This window comes from Parasteatoda tepidariorum, chromosome 3, assembly GCF_043381705.1.
Source record: "Parasteatoda tepidariorum isolate YZ-2023 chromosome 3, CAS_Ptep_4.0, whole genome shotgun sequence".
In the NCBI taxonomy this organism is placed as follows: Eukaryota; Metazoa; Arthropoda; class Arachnida; order Araneae; family Theridiidae; genus Parasteatoda; species Parasteatoda tepidariorum.
Genome location: NC_092206.1, coordinates 12,472,466 through 12,497,567, shown reverse-complemented (window position 1 = coordinate 12,497,567; position 25,102 = coordinate 12,472,466). Strand labels below are relative to the sequence as shown.

At 26.8% G+C, this 25,102-nt stretch overlaps 2 protein-coding genes across 3 annotated transcripts in view; one reads left to right on the top strand and one right to left on the bottom strand.

Moving 5' to 3' along the window:
* LOC107455248 (RAS oncogene family member Rab11) overlaps positions 1-12,796 on the top strand; it is a 16,851-nt gene extending 4,055 nt beyond the window's left edge. Inside the window, exons 2-5 of the mRNA XM_016072757.4 lie at positions 2,725-2,920; positions 5,065-5,258; positions 9,895-9,975; positions 11,057-12,796. Coding sequence (XP_015928243.1) covers positions 2,725-2,920; positions 5,065-5,258; positions 9,895-9,975; positions 11,057-11,199 — 614 coding nt within the window. The 3' untranslated portion in view covers positions 11,200-12,796. The remainder of the gene's footprint in view (positions 1-2,724; positions 2,921-5,064; positions 5,259-9,894; positions 9,976-11,056) is intronic.
* Positions 12,797-17,779: 4,983 nt separating this feature from the next.
* LOC107455246 (dTDP-glucose 4,6-dehydratase) overlaps positions 17,780-25,102 on the bottom strand; it is a 30,962-nt gene continuing 23,639 nt past the window's right edge. For both annotated transcript variants that reach the window (XM_043049297.2, XM_043049298.2), the window contains 3 exons: positions 23,493-23,606; positions 21,243-21,344; positions 17,780-18,912 (listed from right to left, as the gene is read on the bottom strand). In XM_043049297.2, coding sequence (XP_042905231.1) covers positions 18,859-18,912; positions 21,243-21,344; positions 23,493-23,606 — 270 coding nt within the window. In that variant the 3' untranslated portion in view covers positions 17,780-18,858. The remainder of the gene's footprint in view (positions 18,913-21,242; positions 21,345-23,492; positions 23,607-25,102) is intronic.

The window sequence follows — 25,102 nt, the reverse complement described above, 5'->3', positions numbered from 1 at the left end:
TGCACATGCATTTGAATATAAATTTCTGAGATTTTAAATCTGTTATTTTACCTTAATTTTAATTAAAAAATATTTTAAAACCTGCTGATTACCTATAGTATAATTAAATTTCAATATAATGCATGGCAACTGTTGGTAGTTTTGAAGTTTATATATTTTCTTGGCAAACTTCAGTTTTTGACATTTTTGACGGGTTTTTGACGGTTTAAACCAGTATTATACCCTTGTCATGTCAAAAACCACTTTTTGACGTCAAAAACCCAACCCTGGCAATTAGCCATAATTATTGAGGTCAATTATTTGTATTCTCGATTCCTATCCGCATGGATGTACTGGGTGTTTCCTGTAAACCCGAATCAGTGGAGCATGCTCTGAATAGTTTTTCAGTTGTAAACATTCCTTGAATTTGTAGGACTTATTCTTCCAATTCATTATTCCAGCTCATAGTTTCAATGTGGTATTAGTTATTTATATTTATTAGATGATATTTTTAAAAAATTATTTTCAACTGTCCAGATTAAATCTTACTTGTCTGGATTTTTTGGTATTTTAGTGCTGTTTTACTGATTGATTGTACTAAATTTCTATTGAGAACTTTCAATTTCAGTTAGTTATTTATGCATTATGTTCGAATTATATTAGGGAGCCAGAGGGCTCTAGGAGCTTAAGTTATAAATTTTTGCTCCAGAGGGCTTCAGGAGTTTCATTGTATTAAAAAAGACCATTCTTATTATTAAAATACATTTATAATACTTTAAGATCAAATATAAAAAAGGATTTATTTAACTCTTTCTTAAAAATAAACAGATGAAATTAAATTTTGTAATTTCTGTGCGAGTTAATGATATTGTTATTTTTTAAATTTTCTTTTTATTGTAAAAATTTCAATTTAAAATCTGAAACTCGAATGCCGGAACACTGAATTATTCATTCTTAATGAATTAATGTGATTAGAGATTTTTCCTTTTGAATATCATTCAGTAGTATACATTGATTCTCCTTATGAGGCTCTAAGATTATTGAGGTCGTCTGGTCTTCCCAATTCATCTCTCAAAATATTGTGTGTGGTAAGCATTATGCATTGTTAGGAACATAGTTACTTAAGTGATATAGGAACCTTCAAAAGTGAATTTAATTATACAATTTAAAAATAATTTTAAATAAAACTATAATCTATTATAGGACTCAAATTTAACACTGGTCTGTTGGTCCAACAAATTTAACTCGGACCTCTATAAAATGAGAATCAGTAGTATCCTCGGATTCCTCGGCAGCAATGGATGTTTATCACAAAATGACGTTTCACATGTAGTGTGTCTACCACTACAAAAATAAATTTCCAATTCACTGGTTATGAAACATGTTAACTCGCTTCTATGTCGGGGTACCTTTTTATAGATGAAGGTTGATATTGTCAATAACAACTATCCCCACATTGGTGACCCGGACGTGATGTGAACACGCCTACCTTGACAGAGACTACTTCGATTTTAACACACCAACTTTGATAGATGGTCCACATTGAAGAGTCGACTTGCTACTTGTGACTGCAACATTATCCACCTTCTCGCGCTATTGCTACTCAGTCTCAATCCTACACAACGTCTGCCTGTATACACTCAACTGCTAATGGCAACACAGGAGTGACCTCGATCATGAATTTAATACAGTTCTCACTATCAGCATTTAAAAATACAATGATCTTAATACAGCCTTCTCACAAAGTTATCACCGCTATAATTCTGGTGGGAGAGTACTTCAGTGTATCTACCATTGCCGAAATACTATTCCAATTCACTAGTATACACTCCGTAACAAAANATTCTTGTACATTAAGCTATTCTTTGTCAGATAACTTACAGTACTTGTTTGATATAAAGTAATTTTATAAGCCTAATGGCATTTTAGCATTTTGCTAAAACTTTTTTTCAGATTTTAGCTTTTTTGCTAATGAATTTTTAAACTCAGCTTAAACCCTGCCTTCCCATCATATCCCAGACATGCTCGATGGGAGAGAGATCTGGTGATCTGGCAGGCCAAGGAAGAGTTTGACGAGCTTGCAGACAGTTCATAGCAACACGTGCCATATGTGGTCTGGCATTGTCCTACTGAAAAACCAGCCCAGGGCGCTGCAAAGGGAACGGTAGCAAAACAGGTCTTAGGATGTCGTCGACGTACCGCTGTGCACTAAGTGTACCTCTAATGATGGCCAAAGGGGTCCGGCTGTCAGATGAAATGGCACCCCAGACCATAATGCTCTGCCCTGTGCGTCTCCAAACGCATCTACGGTGATTATCAGGACACAGTTGGAAGCGGGTTTCGTCGCTAAAGACTATACGTCCCCAGTCGGCATCATTCCAGCCATATCTGTTCAAAACATTCATGCATACGGAATTTCAAAGCAATCGGATGATTGCTTCTTGGTGCGTCGATTTTTTTTGTTATAGAGTGTATAAGACATGTGAGCTAAATTCTATGTTTGGGTACCTTTTCATAGATGAAGATTGATATTATTAATAACTACTATCCCCGCAGCGTTGTTCATAATTGTGACATTATATTCTCGGTTTTGTAAATTTTCATTTAAATTATTAAATTTTTATTTTTTTTAATTTATAAAATGGCTAATGGAGACATATAAAATGTGTATGCACAAGGTATATCTTCTGATTACTGGACCTTTGAATCATTAATTAAATTTTCTTAATTGGGTTTATTTTTTAGTTGTCTTAATTGGGGATTCTGGTGTCGGAAAGACAAATCTTCTATCTCGTTTCACAAGGAATGAATTCAGTTTAGAAAGTAAAAGTACGATTGGTGTAGAGTTCGCAACTAGGAGTATTCAAGTTGATGGTAAAACTGTGAAAGCTCAAATCTGGGATACTGCTGGTCAAGAAAGATATAGAGCAATCACTAGTGCGTAAGTAACCATTTATTTATTCTGTTTTTGTTCTGCTGTTACAAGATTACGTTGAGTAATAAGAATCGTTTAGAAAGAGTTACTACTTGTGGTGTAAGTAAAAAGCATCTATTTGCATGCCTACCATGTCTCCTGTTTTCTTAACGAAGACTCCTGTATTTTACGACTGTCTCCTGTTTTTTTTCTCCGTATATTCTCAAATTTCTTTGTATTTATTTAAGAAATTTAAAAATAAAAAAAATGGTGATGAAATATTTGCTGATGGCTAAAATACTTCTCTTATTTCTCAACAAATGGTGCTACTGCCAGTACTGCTGTTGAGTGTTAAGAGTTTAAGTAATTATAAATAATGATTTAAAAAAATCTTCTTTAGATTAAGATTTATATACATATTTTTTACATTGCTAAATGTAAGTGCTTATATTATTTCTGATTTTGAATTTCCCTTTTTGACTTAAATTATTATGTAATTATTGAATGAAATGATTACCAAAAAATGTTGCTAGTAAAATCTCAATTATTTTATTTCTCCAATGTTGGCAGGTATGTGTGTTTTTCTTTTGATTGTGTTTTTTTTTCGAAACAAAAGCTTTTAGTTAATGATTTTTAAGGAATATTGAAATATAAATTTTTTTAAAAATATATAATTCTTGGAAAGTTTGCTCTTAATTTTGATTTTTCAGTTCTATTTATTTGCTCCCCTGCATTCCCCTTCAATGTTTTTATAAATATTTATATTGTAATACCAGAGGTCTGTCGAGGCTGAATTTACTACTGTTTAGCGGTACCTTCGCAAATTAAATTTTAGGAAAACAGTAGTTTCACAAAATACTTTTTCTTAAAATTTTATTTTTGTATCCTTAAGAAACGGTAAATCTATATTTTTACCATGTTTTTGTGTTGATTTTTTAATATAATTTTAAATTTTTCACAAATTGTATCAAAATTTTCACAAAATAGGTACCTCTCTGAAAAACCTAGACAGACCCCTGAATACTTATCATTTTCTCTGTAGCCTGTATGGTGTATATTCTAAGTATAAAGTTTCATAATTTCTGAATAATGCCCTGATTTTCCTAATACCATTATACAGATTTGTTCTCATATATGCCTGAAAACTATTTATAAACTTAAATTCTACGCCTGTTTATTAAAGAATTTGTAAACTTGATATCATATGAATTAAATTTAATGTCTCAATACTTGTAGTTTTTCCCTTTCTATTGAGAGTTAAGGAGTAGGAAAGATAGACTACTATCATGTTGACCTGAAATAATCATAAAATTTTTTGATGAAATTTCTGATATAATTGAGATGGATTTCAGTTTAATCATGAATGGTTCAGTTATATCAATGAGATGTTGTTGTTGATACGGCAGTGGAGATTGTTCTTTTCAGTGGCACAATTTATGGCCAATAATTAAGCTTTTGCCATACTCATATGTCACACCTATTTATAGGGCGGACCCATTCACGCATGCATTCATCCACAGATTGTAATTTTGACCTGAACCAGAGAACGTTCAATCTCCAATTCAGTGCCCCCGGAGGCATAATTTGTTATAGAAACAGGGAGGACTTTGTGACCTGACTGATTTAACTTTCACCATTTATTAAACGGGGAGTCTGCGATTAAAACTCCTGTTCATGGGAACACGAGTCCAGCGCCATGCCTGTCCTCTTAATGCTTATATTTAACTTTAAGAGAGATATTTAAGATAATCTGAAATCGCAAAAATGACAGATTCGCCGTTATTGATTTTCTGCTGCCTAATCTTCTATTATGCAAAAGGCGTGAGTCCAGCACCAGGCTATCTCGGCCCTATCAATGAGATCATAAATGTGTTTTATTGAAAATAAAATATTTATCTCTTGTGTGATTGAGAAAAAATTTATTCCACTAAAATGAAGTTTATCATTCCAAGATTTTAATTAGTTATATCAATTAAGCAAAAAATATTTAATTAAAAGTTATTTCTTGAAATTTGTTCCAGAAGTTAATTTTCCCCCTAGTAGTAGCGGTTGGTAGGACTAAAAGAATGAACTCAATTAAAGTCTATTTTTAAATAATTTTAGTTTTCAGGCTGTTTTGTAAAACTCATTTTTAGGATAATTCATTAACGTAATTGTTTATGCTATTTTAGCTACTATAGAGGAGCTGTTGGTGCTCTTTTGGTGTATGATATTGCGAAACACTTGACGTATGAAAATGTTGAGCGTTGGCTGAAAGAATTACAAGACCATGCAGATCAGAACATTGTTATCATGTTGGTAGGAAATAAAAGTGATTTGAGACATCTGCGCGCTGTTCCTACAGATGAAGCTAAGGCATTTGCGGGTATTTCTTTCAATTCTTTTTTTTAGAAACCAATTATAATTTTGATGTAATTATAATTTATTTAATGCATTGTCTGTGAACCTGGATAGTTTTATTTTAAAATTTCTAATGCTTATTTTTAATTTTACAATTTTAGTTGTCCTGATTTTCCTGTAAAGGTTGTTTTTGTCACATGTATTTTAATAAATTTGGAGAATTTTTATCTTCTAAAAAAAAAATAATTTAAACCAAATTATCAGAAATTATTTTTCCTAAATGAAAATCATAAAAATCAAGGATTGTTTCGTAAATTTTTGTAAGCTCAGATAATGCAGCATTAATAGAAAAAAATGTTCAAATTTCAAATATCAAAAATTCGATTAAAAATACTTTTCTTTTTTACAAAAATGTGGATTTTCTTCATAATGATGTTTTACTTCATTTTCAGAATTAACATAGATAATAATCAGTGTATTCATTACAGAAAAAAAATGGGAGAGAATTTCTCACCCTTTCTCAAAAACAGGGTGAGATTTCAAAATGTTAAGTGAGATTTCTAAAAATTAAAAAAATACGAATAGACGTGGAAAAAAATTAGTTCTTTAATTATAATAGGTACATTTTTCACATCTTCTAATTGAATATTTTTGCTGCGTCATCATATGGAAAATGTTCTGTATCTACTTTTTGATCGGCTATTATATTTATTTGGCTGAAAAATATCTGTGTTTGTTTCGTTTTGACCGTTTCTAATGACATTTGTTTCATTTTAATTTCTCCGTTACAGAGTAGAAGAAGTCGCCTTAACAAGGTATTTGTCCATCTTATATTCATGCACAAAAAATGTAAACATCTTACATGAAGAAACCTTACCTACGGTGAACACGTGGTTGCAGAAAAATGTGTTCTTAAAGGGGTTCCGTGCTGGGGGGGGGTGNTATTTGTCCATCTTACATTCATGCACAAAAAATGTAAACATCTTACATGAAGAAACCTTACCTACGGTGAACACGTGGTTGCAGAAAAATGTGTTCTTAAAGGGGTTCCGTGCTTGGGGGAGGGGTGCTCTGCTGTTCGCACCGGTTCTGAACAATACTGATAAATAGGGAAGCTAGATAACAAGGACCGATGTTCAGAATAATGAAAGATCAAGGAAGAAAAGTGAAACGGATTTTATTCAAAATGGCAAAAGACTACATTTTTTCCAAAATTCATGCATTTTGAAATTGATTAATACATGGTTGCCAAAGGCGACTAAAATGCAACTATTTTTGACATGAGGCGACTATGGCTACTTTTTTTGCCTGAAAAAGCAACTATTTTCAAGAAAAGGAGACTATTGGGAGACTTTTCTCTACTTCCTTTGTTGCTGTAGCGTTGTTTTTTTTTTATTTTTTTATTATTTTTTTAGCATGACTTGGGTTGAAAATCTGCATCCCGCAATAGTTTCTAAACACAGCTTTTTTTTCCCCCTTAAAAAAAAAGAAGAAAAAAAATGTTGAAAATTTTGAATTGCAAATTTGAGTCTTCACTTTTTAATTCGTTTTATCTGCACAGATTCCATTTTAAGTCTATTTCGTTTCTCGCCTTTTTGATGGTTCTATTTCAGTGACTACGGAATTCCGCATGATTAAAAAATATATATATTTCCTAGATCAATTATTGATAAAAAGGAAAATAGTGCTAGAACATTAACGTTTATATAAAAATTAAAATTATCATATTTGCCACCAACTTGACTAAATGGATCATGGTATATGACAATTAAGTCATTAACAAAATTTTAGTCATATTTTTGATGAATTTTTGTTCTTATATAGGCAACTATTTTCATGCTTTAGGCTACTAAAAGCAACTATTTTGTTAATTTTTTCTGTGGCAACCCTGTTAATAGAGTGCGCGAACTTCTCGCGTTAATAGTTTTTTATTGCGAGAAAGGAAAAAAATAGGCGAGATTTTCTCGATCTCTAGTGAAAACACTGATAATGTTGGCTAAAGGTCGGTCAAATATGATCAACTGTTGCAAACTCAGAGCAGTTGTATGAGTAACATATTTTTTTCTAAACAAAGAAAAAAAGTTTTATTTCATGAGACAATAGGGCCTTTGAAGAACAGCTAACAGTTCTAAATAACTATTGGGTGGTAATGATGTAAGTGCTTGGGACAAGTGAAACTCTGTGAAAAAATATTTTTAAATTGCGGTAAAACCTAAACAACTTAGTTTTGAATTTTTAATACATATGGTAAATTATTATTGTATGTGGCCAAAGTAGTTGAGCATGGGAGATAAAAATTCTAATAAGGGAAAGTAGATGGTAATGGCATTTTAGTGTTTATATTTATCCAAAACAAATGAAGGTAAAACTGTAATGAAGATGTCAAATGAATATAAAAAAATGAAAAATATTTGAAAATATTTTTTTCTGCTGTTGCTATTAATAGAACAGCAATTTGCATGTTTTTAAACCCTTGTAAGCTTGTTATAATATTTAAGACAATAAAAGATATGTTATCAAGTATGGAACATATATGGTACTTTTATAATTGAAAATGTTAAACTTGTTATGTAATCAAATTTAATATGTTAAAAAAGGTTTATTAAGAATTTACACTTAATGTTTCACGTTCAGAAATGAAAAAAATGTTTATGAATGCTAATTCTCTCTTGCTGTCAAATTTTATTTTAAACTTCAGTTATAGATTTTAGTTATGCAGTTACAGAACAAAATTGATCGTTGTTATATCAATTGAACATGTTTCGCATTTAAGAAAAGTTTATTTTTGTTAAATTTTTTTCTGTTCTATACCACATTACTTGCTTGGGTTTTAATCATACTAAATTTCCATCTTTTCCTCGCTGAAGTCTTGATAAATAACGTGAAAAATAATATAAAAGTATAAAGTTATGCTTCCCTGTAGAATTCCACTGTAGTCCTCACAGACCTTGCTGTGATTGAAATGGTAAAAAATTTCACTCTTAACTTAATATACTTTTGAATTAGCAATTATATGTAATTAATGAATGATCTTGTCTCTCATTTTTATTGATCCTAGATCGTTCCAAATTGCTAGATTTCAGCCAGGCCAAAAAAAACTTTTTTTTTCTCCCCTTTGTTTAAACCTCTTAAAAAAGTCCGCATTTATTAAAAATATTTTTCAAAAACTGTAATATAAAAGGAGTATAAAATTGATAATACATTAATAAGATAGAATGTTAGGAACAATTTTGAACGTCAATTGCGGAATTTTGATTTGAAACAGTTTGAAGAAGTGCTTTAACCTTTCAAGCATTAAGAGCAATAATTTTAAACTACTTGGAATTACAGTTAGGAATCAACTTTTTTAATGCAGCAAGAGTATATGAATAATACAAAATTAACTGTTATTTTTACCCATTGTATGTTTTTTTAAACAAATGTATTATTTCAAACAAATTGTGTGAGTTTTATGAAAACACAGCCTCATTTATAGAAGATTTAGTTCTATTTTTAGAAATTATTACAATTCACAGTGCAGCTTGGATGAAATTTAATATGAATAGATTTGGAGCAATTTTAGACAAAAAAATGTTGATTTTTGTTGCAAATATTAAGTGAATTATATCCTTTAAGTCAATAATATTTTATCTATTTATTGAATAAATGCTTTAAAGATTGTAAAATTAACATAATTTACTTTTATTATTTTACTAATGGTCATCAATAAAATAAATTAATATGTTAATTTTGAATAAAAAATGATGAATTAGAACTAAAATAAAATAGCATTTAAAGTGGTATTTTTTCTCCCTGCAAAGTTTAAATTTAGTAATGTTTTTTTTTTTTTTTTNTCTAATTATATTATGGGTTGACAACCATACATTGTTAACAATCAATATAGAAGTTATGTAAGGTTTTTGTTATTTATAAAATTTTTGCATTATGTAATTCTCTTTAATTGTATCACTCAGTTTGTATAAAAATATTAGTTAATTAGGTTCATTTATATTTTTACATATGCAACTTAAACACTTTTAGCTTATGCGAAAGTCACTGTTCTTTTTACATAGTCTGTGGTCATTTTATTAGAAATGGGCCATTCACAATATTTATTTTAAAAATCTGCACTTCACTCAATGCCAATTAATGGGCTCTTCCCAATATGTCCATTTTCGGAATAGGTTGATATCTATAAGTCATAATACCCACACAATAGTCCCCCCACAATAATTGTACTATATTTTCACAGGTAGACAAAACTGAAACCTGGCAGAACGAACCAAATTCTGCATTTGGTGTAGTTGAATTGACTATTACACACAAATTTAGAATAACCTTTAACCCCATAAGAGTATTTTTTTTTTTAAGTAAAATTTGCTTTTTTTACATAAAAATAGAGCAAATTATACTTTTTAGTTAGTTACTTTCTTTTTTACAAATAGAATGGTATTTGTATACTGTTTCAAAAAATTTCCTTTTTTCTTCTTCAACTCATTATGAAGTCTGATTAAAAATTAAAAAAAAAAAGAAACTGTAAGAAATATTTGGATGTATTAAGTTTATATTCTGTTTTTTATTTTACAAATTAATTATGAAAAATAGAATATAAATTAAGTTTGTATTCTATTTTTCATAATTAATTTTATCTTTAGATTTTAATTTAATTTTGTCACTTTCAGAAAAAAATAATCTGTCTTTTATTGAAACCTCTGCATTGGACACCACAAATGTAGAAGCAGCTTTCCAACAAATTTTAACGGGTATGAATACATTTTTATTATTAATTTCTTTGAACTATAATAAGTAATTTTTCCAGAAGTCCTAGATCTATTTCTAAACAGTTCTTATTCAGCTTATAGATTGTTGATGTATTTAGATGAAGCTAATTGTTTGTAAATTTCTTTTGGTTCAGAATCACATTATTTATTTAAGAGTATAAGGAAACTAAATTGTACCAAATTTTAAAAGAAAATGTGTTAAATGTTTTTTTTTCATAATTAAATACCTAATTTATTTAAAATTATCTTAATTTTTGTCTTTGATAGAAATAAAAATTAGCAAGCTAAATTGGTTTTGATAAAACTAAAGTATGACCTACATGCCATTTGAACTTGTTTTATCTAATTGATCTGAATATTATTTAGAACCAGGAAATAAAAAATGCATTTTTGCATGGTATAAGCATAAAATTTTAGCATTTAAAATACATAAAGAATTGCTGTGTTGCTAATTCAAATTTAGGTTAGAAACTAGAATTAATACATTTCTATATAAGGCTTGCTTAGCTAATAAATTTTTTCCTTCCTTCAGACAATTTTTTTACAGCAAATGCTTAAAATACAGATATTATGTAACTGCATTAATTTTGAAAACAGAATCTTTTTAGTGCAGCAGTATTAAAAAATGTGCTAAAATTGTTACCATAATTTAAAGCTTTAAATAATAATACCTGTATTCATTCTAAACTTGTCCTTTTTAAATAATGTTGATTGTTTTGTAAGAAAATGTTTAAAATTTCAGCTAATTAACTTTTTTAGTACTTTAAAAAACCTGCATCTTTACCCTAAAAAGGGGGAGAAATTTTTTTTTAACGTAAAATAGTATAAAAATTTTTTGCACTTCATGTATATTTTATCACTAGGTGCTCTTAAGGTTAAAAAGGAATGCTTTTTTAAAATTGTCACAAACTTTGTCAAGATTTACCTTGTTTGATTTTAAATATTGCAACACAATTTAGGAACTCTTTATTTTATTTTGTTCTGAACAGACATATTTATAGCTGTTAATTTTTGTTATTGTAATCGCAAATGTTGTTAAAAAAAAAAATCTTTTCTTTTTCAGAAATCTATCGTATTATCTCCCAGAAGCAAATTCGAAATGATGCTGACAACGATCCATCTCCCGGAGGAGATAACATAAAACCTATTAGCATTCCACCAACAGACAGTCCAGACATGCGCAAAAAACCTTGCTGTCAAGCATAGAAACTTTTTTAAGAAATTGGCCTACATACAACTTTTTTTGTGCACTTCACTTTCTTTATTATATATATAAAAAAAAAAGTTTTTCTTAACTATATTTGTGGCCAAAAACAAACAGAAAGAAATTTACTGCAAAAGCAGCAGCGCCCTTTATTTTCTTTTTCCTTTTAAATAAATGAAATTGGCCTGTAACTAACATGAATATTCTATGTTGCATGGTATTCTCATTGCGGAGAGAATTAAGAATAAATTGCATTGATTATCAGATTATACGGGTGCATGCAACCTTTTATATAGTGTGACAAAATGACTGAATTAACATGTTGTGTTCTTTTGTGTATTTGTAAGTATACTTTAAAGGTGCGTATTAGTGAAAAGAGCCATATAGCTTTACGTTAGGGCTTCATATGTAATATCTTGTACAGTTCTGATAATGTTGTACACATTTTAAGTAATCTTATATTTTGCCACTGATAAATGCTTTAAAAAAAAAGAAGCAATATATAAAATATTTCATTGCGTCCCAAGGTTGCATGCGTCTCTTCTGGGGGTAAGGGGTAATATGCTGTGTTTAATCATCTGTATACATAGTTCTGTGTTCATATACTAATAGATTTCTTGCGATTCGCAGATACATTTTCATCTTGGTCGTGCATGCAGGATTAAGATAAATTAATTATAGATTGAAGTATTTTATAGATTATACTCTATTTTTTGAGAGGATATCAAAATCTTCCATTGGTTTTATTAAAAGTCGAACAAGAAAAGATGTGTTGGGCCTACTTCCTACTAAGAACGTGTTTCTGCTAAGGTTATATGAAATGTTTTTATGCTGTTTTTTGATTCATTGAGCATAATATCAGATTTTCTACTTGTTGACTTAGATTCTTATATAATATGCAAAACTGTAAAAAATATTTCTTTTGCTATCGAAGAATGCATTACTTGGGAGCTCTATATGATTGTTTAAAATTTACTCTTTCAGTGGTTGTTTAATGACTAATTTGAGATTCTTTCTTTTGTGAAGTAGAGTAGAGAATTGTAAATGTTGCTATGACATTATAGCTGTGGTATCTCTACTCTTTTGTCACATTTCTTCTGTTAATAAGTGTGAATACTTTTAAAGCTCACAATTTAGAAAAACACTTTAAAGTGTCTGCACTGGCTGCAGCTTTACACAACTCTAAATTCACTTTTACAGATTAAAAAAGTTTTAGCATTTTGTAATTTCATTATTTTAAATTTACAAGAAATTTTAGTTATATTTAAGAAAACTGAACATTTTTTTTTATGTATTGATAGCTGTGTATAATTTTTTTTATTAATTATGAGACTATTTTATGCTTTTGTATTTTTTTTTGTTTGGTTCATAATATAGTTTTAATAAAATTTATAGATTTGAAGAAGGCCTTTGATGTTATATGCCATAAAAATAGTTTTATGCCACATTTTGAATACATGGGAGAATAATATACAAAATCATTCTTCTGCCTGTTTCTGTTTAATTTATGTATATGAATAAAAAAAAAAGTTGATGCTTATTTATTTAATAGAAATTGAACTTATTTGTGAATAAAAATTCAGTGATTTCAAGTGAGAAGTCTTGTGTATTTATTTTTGTTGGTTTGAATTTTAATTGATGTGTAAGCGTGTTTAGAATATAATAACTTTTTTTTCTTCAAATAAATAAGATATCACTGTGAGAAAAAAAATGCAAGTTGACACATTGTTCAAGGAGCATTCTTCTCTAAAAATGTTATTAGAATATTTCTTAGAGTTCGTATTTTATGTTAAAGTTGGAGATTATTATTATTTTTGTGCTGCATAATTCTTTATTGCTAATTATTCATATTTTGCAGCTACATGAACTTTGTTTAAATTTCAAATTAGTTTCTTTAATGTTAAAGGATTACTAAGCATTGTTGAACTTGTATTTTTTTCATCCGCTAATTCTTATTGTGGACAGAAAAAAAATTAGTTATTAAATATTATATATTCCTTGATGAAATTTATTTGACCCTGAAAGGTTAACAAAAAATTTATATTGGAAGGTGATATGGCCAGTCTACTTTCATTAAAAAAAAAAGGAATATTTTAACTAGAAGGGGGGTGGTAGATATTCTCCCTTGCTTTCTTCTGATAGAGAATTAAATTTCAGAGTTACAAAAAATGTCAATTTAGTCTAAAAAATACAGAAAGAAATGGTCTAGTTTACTGCGAAAGAAGTAAGCTATGTTATGTTAGAAGGTCTGTATTATTTTGACCGTTTTATTCGTATATTTTTCTTGTGTTTCTACATAATTTGATTTCTTTTAGCAGAAATAAAACTTAGCAACAAACATAAGTTAGCTATTTCACCACTAATGCTTACTCTAAGATGGACATCCTAATGCCAGAGGATACAAATATCTGACAGTTGTGAATAGATTTCTCAGCAGTTTCTATTTTGTTGTATAACGTTGGCTAAAGTCTTATCCATTTACTCAACCTCCAAGATTTCACAAAAATCGGGGGGTCTACTTATACACCGGTAATGCAATATATCACAATCGATAAAGTCTGACATTTATTGATTGTGAAATATTGGTGCATAAACTATAATATAGATATGAATAACTAGGTATCATTTTATCACTTCAAACCCGATTGATATGCTGTATACTACTATTAATATACAATTTTGCATTTTCTCTTCTTTTTTTTTTCTTTAATTATGAAGGTTCTTTTTGAAACAATACTTTAAATTGCGTTCAGAAAAAAAAATTTAAGTTCTGATAATTTTTTAAAGATTTTAAACTCTATAAAATTTTCTATACAATTTCCCATTTACATAATTTTTTTGAACATAAAACTCTAATGTTATCAATTTTTTACTGTTTTATCTCATGCCTTAACGTAAGAATCTAAAAAATAAAAAAAAATTCAACTATATCCAATTGCATTTCTTCACAATACATAAATTTTCTGAATGATTTTTAAATTTTGTTGTAGAAATTGTTTTGATCAATAGATAAAGTACTCAAAATATTTATCAGGTACTACATACTGTATGTATTAATACTGAAAATTTTACAAAATTGTTTTTAGACTGCATGAGTTGTACACATTAATTTATATTAAGTATAAATTTTGAAGGCTGTATGTATAGTTATATCTTTTTACATCATATATCTATGTATATAAAAAGCAAAGCCTTCACTGACTCATTATTAATTATTCCACATCACTAAAGACACAATTATGCACTATCCGAATAAACGGTAGATATTTAAGTTAGAGAATATGAAATTAATAAAAAACAGTGTTTAAAAGTAGAAACTATTTAAAAAAAAAAATACGGTCACCAAAATAAATATCTCAACTTGAGCTACGTATTCAGGTCTTCATTAAAGACTAAATTAATTTTAAAACTTAATTATATATTTGTTTTGCCAGGGTTTTGCTGTGACATAGAAAAACTTCGGCCAAAAATTTTTACATTGAAGTCTATGTCCGTTAACTTAATGTACTAATAGCTATTTATTATTTTTTTTTTACTTATAATATACCTTTGATTAACAAGCTTAAATCGGTTTTGGACAAGACACGGGTTTTATTGTCTTTAAGTGTCCAAAACCTTGAACATTGTTAAAAGGTAACCATTATACATATAATAATAAACTTTTTTAATGAAACAAAAACTTGTCCTAATTTTGTTTCTTGTTCAAAAATTAACCTTTTATTTTATCACAATATTTTTTTAATAGTTTGACATAATTTGAACAAAAAGATTTTGGACTGGATGGTTAAAATTATGGACTTGGTTTAAATATTTTTGGAAGAAACTTAAAATTGTTTTCAGAAAATGGAGTAATTAAAAAGTATACTGCTTACATGATCATTAAAAACTTTATTTCAAGATATATGAAGTACAAATATATCGCAAATTGTACTTTTAACAGCAAAGGTAAACAATGGTCCCAACATACAAAAGATTTGACACGAGCATTTTTTTATAACAAAGCAATATTTACAAACAGCAGGTTACTTCAGAGAACATAATGTTTAGTCGCTTCAAGTCCATTTATAATTTCAGTAAAATATTTTTTAAAAATTGGGACTTGGGCATTAATGAGTCACAATATTGTGTAACTTGAAGTACTGGACTCTTGATGATAGTTTTCATTAAGAATATTTTAATATTAGTTACTAACAATGAAATGACGGTGAATCTTGCAGTTTAACTAACTCCATATGTGTAGAAATTATAAGCGAATGATTCTTGTAAACAAAAAAGTATGGCAACAGAAGTCTGTTAACTGTTTCAATATCACAGTAAAGTTTAACAGCAATAATAAAACAAATGTTAACAACATTATCATAACAAGTCAAACGTGTTTTCAACAGAAAAAAAAATTTTGGCACTTAAAAAAAAAAAACTTTCATCCTTTGATTTTTATAGTCTATCCCTATTTTCTATATCTCTAAACTGCTAATCATACAAATACAGAATTTAAAGACAAAAATAAAATTTACACATTAATTATATTTATCCTTTTTTTTAAAAGGGGGAAATAAAACTTTCAAGTTACCTAAGCAAAATTCCAACTACTATTTAAATCTTTTAATAACATTTAATCATTTTAATTTTACTAAATTTATATAAATATTATTAATGTAATTCCTAATTACTCAATAACTATCATATAACTTTTTTAAAAGCTCCCAACATTAATTTTGTTACTTAAGTTTTCTTGAGCAAGTACCTCTTCTAAGCATTCTTAAGGCGTGGGCTTTATCTAGAAATAAAGCCACTAATAAATAAAATTTTGCATAACATTATCAATTGGCAAATAGAACATTTACAAAATATTGAAGCAAATGCATGATTAGAAGAAAGTTATGTCAGGCTGCAAATATAAAATCATAAATAAAGGTGACAAGAAGCTATTAGATGTGTAGAATTGAATAAAAAGTTTTCTAAATGAAAAGGATTTTAAAATGAGTTCACATTTGGTTACTTAATTTACATAAACAAAAAAAAAACTTCAACCTTCGAATCATAATCATATTTTTAATAATTATCATTCATATTTATTTTATATTTTAATTGCCTTCTTTAGACAGAAAAAGAACTCATTCTACTTCCCGTAATAACCTATGAAGAATTGTGTGAACACAAATTAAGTTTTTATTTAAGTAACTAATTCAGTATTATGATAGTTAAGAAAAATTATTAAATGCTCACACTATTAAAATTTGGTAATCGGGGATCAATGAATAAAAATTGAAAGAAAAATATTTCAAAATTTAAATGAGGAAATTGTGTTTGTGTAATTTAACAGTAACGCACAAGTTAACAGTGTAAAGTAGAATTCCTTTTCTGTCGGAAGAGGACAATTAATTCAAAAGAGATTCGGATTAATTTAAAAAAAAAAACTAAATGAGATTCATTTTAATTTTCATACATTTTAAAAGAAACTGAAATCAGGTGATAGGGAGCACTATTGAAAAGAGTACTAACACTTAACTAGATATCTAAATATTTTAACATTTATAAAATCCTGATAATATGAATAAGTTTTTACACTTTCACGAATATCCAAAATAACGTTTTGCTTACTTTTAACATCGACATTTTCTCTCATTTCTTTACTATAATTAGAATAATAATTTATGTACAATTCTTTTCTATTACCACTCAAACGTATTACTACTATAAATAACTAAAGTTAAAAACTTCAAAACATCTAAATTCATCAGGCAGTGTAAAAATTTGCAAAATACAACTGCACTAATTAATTATATGAAAGTGCAACAACATTTTGCACAATTCTTATGTATGAAAAATATGATTACTCAACAGTTAACGATGGATCATATAAAGATAAGCATAAGCAAAAAATATAAAGATGTATTTACCTATCCTAATATAAATGGTGAAGAGAGTTTCGAATGTAATTTTGAATTAAGAAATTTTTAAAAATGCATAGAAAAGTTTTAAAATGTTTTTTTTTTAAAATTTTAGTTTTAAAACTTTAAAGAAGCTGTCCATATTGCATTTTCTAACTTTAGTGTTTTACAAAGAATAAAAGATTTTAATAAATATGAATAATTTTTAAATGTGAATATAAAATATTTAGTAGCAGTTGTTTGTTCATATTACCTTTTTATGTGCTAAAAATTACTATCTTTTATTTTCACTATCAGATTTAGAAAATTAAATAAACACATAATTTTTGAGTTTTCAATGACCAAATTTAAGAAAAGTTTTAAAACTTTATTTCATGCATTTTTAAAAAATTCCTAAGCAATGTTCATAAAGTTACATTTCACATTACAAGAACAGGTAAGCGACATTTATGAATAATAATAAAAATTTACAAATTTTAATTAACAACTGAATATCCTTCTAAACCATGTCCTGGTTTTGCCCTCGATATGTTTGTCAGTTTAAATTTTACAATTGGCATACATGCTTGGCTATATTCTTTTTTATTTGGGCATCATTAGATGGAAATTTTAACCAAACTTTTTCGAACACTAATAGTAAGCAATAGATTTGAATTGTAAGTGGTCATTATAGTTTTCAAACACAAAAATCAGTCAAGAACCTTAATATTATGAAAGTGAAAATATTACAAATAACAACTTTAAAATGTTATCACAAATATAATGGAAAAAAGAAAGGAACAATTTATAACAAGATCTTAAAATATATAGTTAACATCACCGATTTTTGTCAGACAAGTAATGCCATAAAATGAAGTAAATTACACACAAAAGATCTACGAATGCTTAAATAACAAATTAAAAAGTTATTGAATACTTTAAAATTAAAAAAATTTCAAAATGAATTGGCAGCAATAACAAGATATTTGTAAAACTTTTGAATCTATTAACAAGTAAAAAATGAAAAGACAATAAAACATATATAAATAAAACTAATGAATATCAAGATTTATGTAATGAGTAAAATTATATATAGCTCATGTGTCAAAAATAATAAATTGGATAACAATAATTGAAAAAGATCATTGGGATTTAAAAATATTTCTTCGCACCGATTGATTGTCAGGAATTATATATATACATATTGAAAAAATTATTTTGAATGAATAAATGGGATACCAATAATTCAAAAAGATCATTGGAATTTCAAAATTTATTTCATCACCGATTGATTGTAAAGGACAATATGTAAACCAATAAAACATTGATAAAAAAATATTAAAACACTGATAAAAAATGATTTTGGAATGGATAACAATATTCAATATAACAAACTAATGATGTGTATATATATATAATAAATCATCTTAATATGAAATTAGTTATGTGCGTAGTAAATTATTAACAAGATGTCATAAAATAATAAACATATTATTTCAATCAATGAAACATTTTGAGCGTAAGTCTTAATCTTGGCAGGTGCCATATATTTAACTAATCCATTTCAAATATATATAGATATTAATAAATTACTTTGAGAGAGTAAATAGGCATGTACCTCAGATTTATTTTTCATTCAAAATATTGATATGGGATGATAAAGCGAAAGAGTAAGCAACTATTTTCTTTTTATGTAGACTAGAAACTAGATTTATACTATTTTGATGAGTTGTGTCAATACTTTTTAATACTGGTGGCTGATGCTACAAGGCTACAGTCATTCTCTGTGCATTATAAAACCAATGAACATGGAAAAATTCCCATTTTTACGTAGTCATCTAAAACCTGAAAAATAATATTTAAATGTTTATAGCAAGTAATATAAATATGTATATTAGAATGATTTAAACTATCTATAGAACTGTATGGGTATACTACACTTAAAAGCAAAAACTTTTATTTTAAAATGAACTATTTCCTTTCCTATAAAGGATTCAGTGCTAAAAATGCTTGTAATGGCATTGATCTGACTTTTCCTCATCCATCCCAGAATTCGGAACCCTCACTTATTGAAGATAAAAAATCTTTTTATTTTATTTAAGATTGATATAACTAGCTGATTTAAGTTGCGGGATATCAGAATATTTAATAGTTGCAACTTTGGTTTGAAAACCCCCAAGATTAGAAATTGGAAGGGAGTTGCCATGGATAGGAGACGCTGGCGTTTGCCAGCTGTTGAGGCAGTCCATGCCTGCAAGGGGCTGTTGCGCGGACAAAGAAGAAGAACTTTGGTTTAGAAATTGGTTTAAATTCTGTCTAAAAAAACAATTAAGAAAATATTTAAATATTCAATAGCTTTTAACATAATATTGGACTAATTCACAAACTTTGAATTTGAAAAATGTATAATCTGATTTGTTTAGAAACAGATGTATCTGTTTCTGAATTGAATAATTCAGCATTTGATATAAGTGCTGAATTTAATAATGAAAATTTCAATTAGAAAATTTTCTGCCTCGCAAAATTCACTAAAAAAAGTAACTATCAAAGGACCATAATGAATGAATGTAACATAAGAAATGACTAAAGTATTCAAGAATGTCTGAAACGTAACGTTGGACTATATATTCTCAAAGTTTGAATTGTATCTACAGATACATCTAATTAAGCATTGAATTGAATAATATTTAATAATGGCAACTTCATTATGAAATGTTTTTACTCTGTGATTTTAGCTGGAAAAAAAGGAACAAATAAAAAATAACTTAATCAAAAATTTTACTAACATTTTTTTAAATTTAGTTATATATATTTTAAAATGCTAATAACAGACCAATTCCAATTTTTTTCCAAGGTAAAATAAAAGTAGTCAAAAAATATCAATAGTAAAGAAAAAAGTCTGCAGTTTTTTTCTATTAGTATTTTTTGTTCTTTATTTTTGCTACTCCCAAAGAGTTTCAAACATCAGTGGCGTGTTACTGAAAAAAAAAATTTTTTTTTGTTGAAAACTCTTTAAATGAATGATTTAATTTTCCTTAACATTTTAATTTATAGATACCTATCATATGGTAAATCTATTTCTTAATTTTGTTTTTAAATAAACGTTATAATATAGGTTTGCTATACTTAAAGATTGTTCCTCTTACACAAAAAATGGCCTATGACAGTGAAATTCATAAAAATGAACTTAAAGGGAAATAACAGACAAAAATCAAATTCCACATCTAAGAAGCATTGAAATAATTTGATATCACTTCTCAGTTAATTTCATTTTTGACATATTTTACGGCCCAGACCAACGGTAATTGAAAAAGCTATAATATATTACACACTTTAGAGATTACAAAATTAATAGATTTAAATAATTGTAGAGATTTCTGGAAGAAAGTCATGAAAGACATTTTTTCTTGACTAAAGATCTTACTTAAGTGAATAACATTGATTTATTTTACCAAATTATCACATTTCAGTTAATGAAGGAATTAAGTGCCAATCTTTATGTGTTTTTGAAGTGGATGAGGGTATCAAATACATTTGGCAGCAAATAGTTGATGAGTAGCTTAATAAAATCTTTTTTGTTTGTTTTTTGCATCAAATTAAAACACTAAGAGGGCAAATGCTTTGAGGCAAATAGTCTAAATAAGTATTAGGAATTTTTAGATTTCATCATTTGAAATTAAAGGCAAAGCATAAACTATTTTCAGTGGAAATAATAAATTTTAAAAATCTGGTTTGCTCAAATTTACTAAAATATCACTCAAACCTTCATCTACTCCCCAGCTTGGATTCTGACATGTCTTCATATTGCCTGAGACAACAATAAAACTCAATTTATAATCCCTCATTAAGTTTAATAATATTAAACTTAAAATATTTGCTTGGCTGCTTTTAATATATTAGGTAAATTAATATAAGGCAAATTTTATTTTGTTTCTATATCAACATTATATTTCACTTCAAGTAATCTTTGACAGGCAGACAATATTCAATTACTACTATTACTATATAGTAAAAAAAAGTTTTGATATTGAGAACATAACATTTACAAAGTTTGTGCATGTAATCAACTAATTAGAACAAAATATTTTAATTACATACACAAGGCTTAACAGAGCACAAAATTTAAATTAGAAACTGAACAAATACAAAAAATAAACAAATAAATAAAATCAAACCTCTTGAACTTTTTCTTTAGTTAAATTTGGTATTATATAAGTAAATCCAGTTGATTCAAACTTGCTTCCATCAAGATTTAAATGCTTATGGTATAACAGCTCCTGTGAAGTGCAATTACAAAAAATTAATAAATATTTTAACATTATGTTCAATATCAATAACTGTTATTAGTAACTACTATTTAATTTAATTTTATGACAAAATAAAAAATTATATATATTTTTTTACAATTAATCATTTCAGATTTTGACTTTACAACTTATTTTACAATTAAGGCAGCTTTATATTAGTTAATTTATAAAAACTTCTGTGAAGTGAATTTATCCAAATTAACTAGAATTTATAAAAATAAAAATATAATTAATTTTAATTAATCATCAAAATAGTATAAGTAATAAAGGTTATAACTTAATTATATGATTAGAGAACAAAAGAAAATTATATATATACAACTTTTTTTTTAATGTAATGCAGGTAAAAATACACTTCTTCAAACAATGTACTAAAATAAATTTTTGTGTAATAATTATGTACAACAAAAGTATTCTCATTAAGTTGTGAAAAATTAATTGCCAATTTATTCTTTATATCAGGTGATAGCATGATTCAATGCTTGTTCACCCATGACTGCTTCATATAATTTAATTATTTTAATCTCTAGATATTGAACAGATTGTTATATCAAAATTAAAAATTGTTCACATAAAGTAGCCCTATATTTTTTATGCATCAACACAGATATTTGGCTCACTAGACTTGGTTTTCCATTCCATTTAGATAAATTTTAAGTTACAATTATTGAGTTACAATTGCAAATTCATCTGAAAAATTGGTTTTTTAAATTTGTATTTTATTTCTGATTACTGTAAAAAAACTTTCAATACTCTACTCCAAAGAGATAACTTAGAAATAGAGCAAAAAGTCAATTTCTAATATTGCTTTAGTATTCTAAATAGTTATTTTATACTCATTATTTTAATTGTATATGTGGAATGTACTGAGTTGTACAAATATAAAATATAATTAAATATATATTATAAATCTGCATGTAACTTATTTATCATTGTTATAAAATTCATTTATCAACACTTTTATTTTAAAGACTTTTAATTTCAAATAACAATTACAATAAAAAACTTAATATTAACAGGAAATAATAATAGAAACGATGATGAATAAATACTACTAGTAAATGTAATTAACTTAGGAACAAAGAAATAATTTAAGAAATAAAAAACTTAATTTAATATTAATATAATTTTTATTAATTTTAAGCAAATGTCACCACGCACATCTGCATCTTCGTGGTTATTGATGATCTTATTATATAATTTTACTGTGCAATGAGAATTCTCAAAACACTAATGGGCCAACCGTGTATATAAAGATTGAAAAAGTTTAAAATACAGTACATACTTGGTTATAGGCAAAGGGGCATTTATTAAGTTAAAATTAAACCACTAGTCCTAATTTTTTCTAACGCATTTTGCAAATTTTTCATTCTTTCAGAATAATTTAAAAAATTTTCTACAAAATAAAACTCAAACAACATCATCACTTAAGACCAAAAACATCCATAACATGTTCATAAAATGTGTCATCTAATAATAAAGAATTTGATATTTATACCCTTACATTATATATAACATTTAAAATAAATAAAAATAAAAAAAAACCGTAGGCCTACTGTTTGAACAACTTTCAATTACTATTGTTTTAATATTTATTTATAAAATAAATGTAAAGAAAAAAAATAGTTTGTTAGTAATTACACAATTACTTTTTACATTTTCTTACTTGAACTTTTTAAGTCAATAAATATAATTAACCTATGGGTAAACAAGGTTACCATATGAAACTACTTTCCATGTTAATCCCAAAAACAAATAAATACATTTTTTAAAATAATTTCTAAAATATTTTCTGATATTACCAAGAAAATAAAAATGTTATTATTCCTTAAAATAACAATAATAAAAAAATCACTAAATAAAAACTACATTCAAACTACAATATAACAAAATTTAATAATTTGATTATTTTCAAATTGCAATTATTAAATGCTCACTTGTTACTAATTTATTTTAAAGGTTTCAGTTTCTTAAGTTAGATATTTTTATTTCATCATTAAAATAAAAATAGGGGAAAAAAATCACAATATATTCTTCAAATACTTAAATATAATATTTATATTTTTACATCAAATTTTATTTTTTATTTTTTGATATTCTTTATTTCTTTTTTATTACCTGGTGTAAATATGGATTAAGTGGAGTATTTTCAATGCCATCTCTTGAGCAAGCTTCAGCCCATGGTCCTAAATGCTTGTCATTAATATCTTCAACAAGAGTTGACATATCTAACTAATGAAGAAATAATATAACTTTAAATTATAGTTTTATTTAGTGCATTAATACTACAGTTTATATATTTGCCAATTTTTTTAATATTAATTTTTTCACAGGTGTGAAATCCATATATTCACAACTGTTATTGGAGACAAAATTATTAATAGTCTTTCTCTAAAAAAAAGGATTTAATTTTTAAAATTAATTTTCTTACAATTAATAAAAAACTATTTAAATTAGAAAAAATAAATTAAAACAAAAGGAACAAGTTAGAAGCTTGAAAATTAAAAATATTAAGAAGTTGATTTTTAAATTTACGCACATATTCAAATAATTATACAGTGATATACCTCCAGGAAAGACCACCTCCTCTATTTGCGACATTTTAACTCACTTAATTTTTTCCATAGATTTTGTGAAGAAAACATTTAGGAGAAACCATCAGAACCTCTCAAAGCGATCGGGTAAACCTCCAAACCAATCGGGAAAAAGGTCAAATAAGGAAACAGGGAAAAATATCAAAAAATAAATAAAACTAAGCAAATAAGTAGATTCAAATGTAAGGAAAATATTCGTGAGTGACTCTTATTTAGAAAGCTTTTTTTCTCTGAAAGAGATTGACAACCTCATGTTTCAATCAAAGTGCACTAAACTCAATGCTAAAAGGATTTAGTCTTAGAGATAAAAGTTATATTAGAAAAAAAAAATATTTTAGAAAAAAACTAAGCATTACAAACAAACAAACCTTTAATTTTTTTTAAGTAAAAAATTTTTATGTTATAAAATTAAATGCAAACTTAAACAAAAAAACACTGTTTATTAATTTAAAATAGATCTATCATTCACAATTGGTAAATTTGTCGTTACACACATCAGTAGGGGTAATTTTTATTGACACAAAATTTTATATATACCTCAGACTTTTGTGAGGAAGTCACAAGTGGTATTTCTGCACCAACAAAATGATATTGAGTAAAATTAAAGTCACTTGCGAAAAATCATTTGCTTTTGATAAAATTTTGAAGTCAATAGAGGTAAGAACAACCAAACTCTATTAACGACCATTTTATTGTGGGACCGAGAGTGGTTGCTCCCGCTATGTGTTATAATCTATAGCACAACTTTGGTTAAACTATATATTTTTCAACTCATTTTCCTGCTTTATTAATAATGTTTGCTTTTAATTCATACATAAGTCATTAAATTGTTGTGTAAAAGGTTCTTCTTATTCTAAAATTTTTTTTTTAGATAAGCAATGTTTAAAAGAAATATTTTGCTTTTGTAAAAGTTTATCGTACTGAAATGTCCTAAATTGCTTAGTTTTTCAAACTGAACATAGGTTATTAGAAACATGTATTGCATGAAAAACAGAGGATATTAGAATCGTATATTATTTTTAAGTCAGTAGTCATTTCAATGCTAGTTGACAAAAATATAATTAAATGTTGTTATATATGTTTTGTTATATATAATCAAATGTTAGTTGAATAACATGTTTAATTGATTAGATT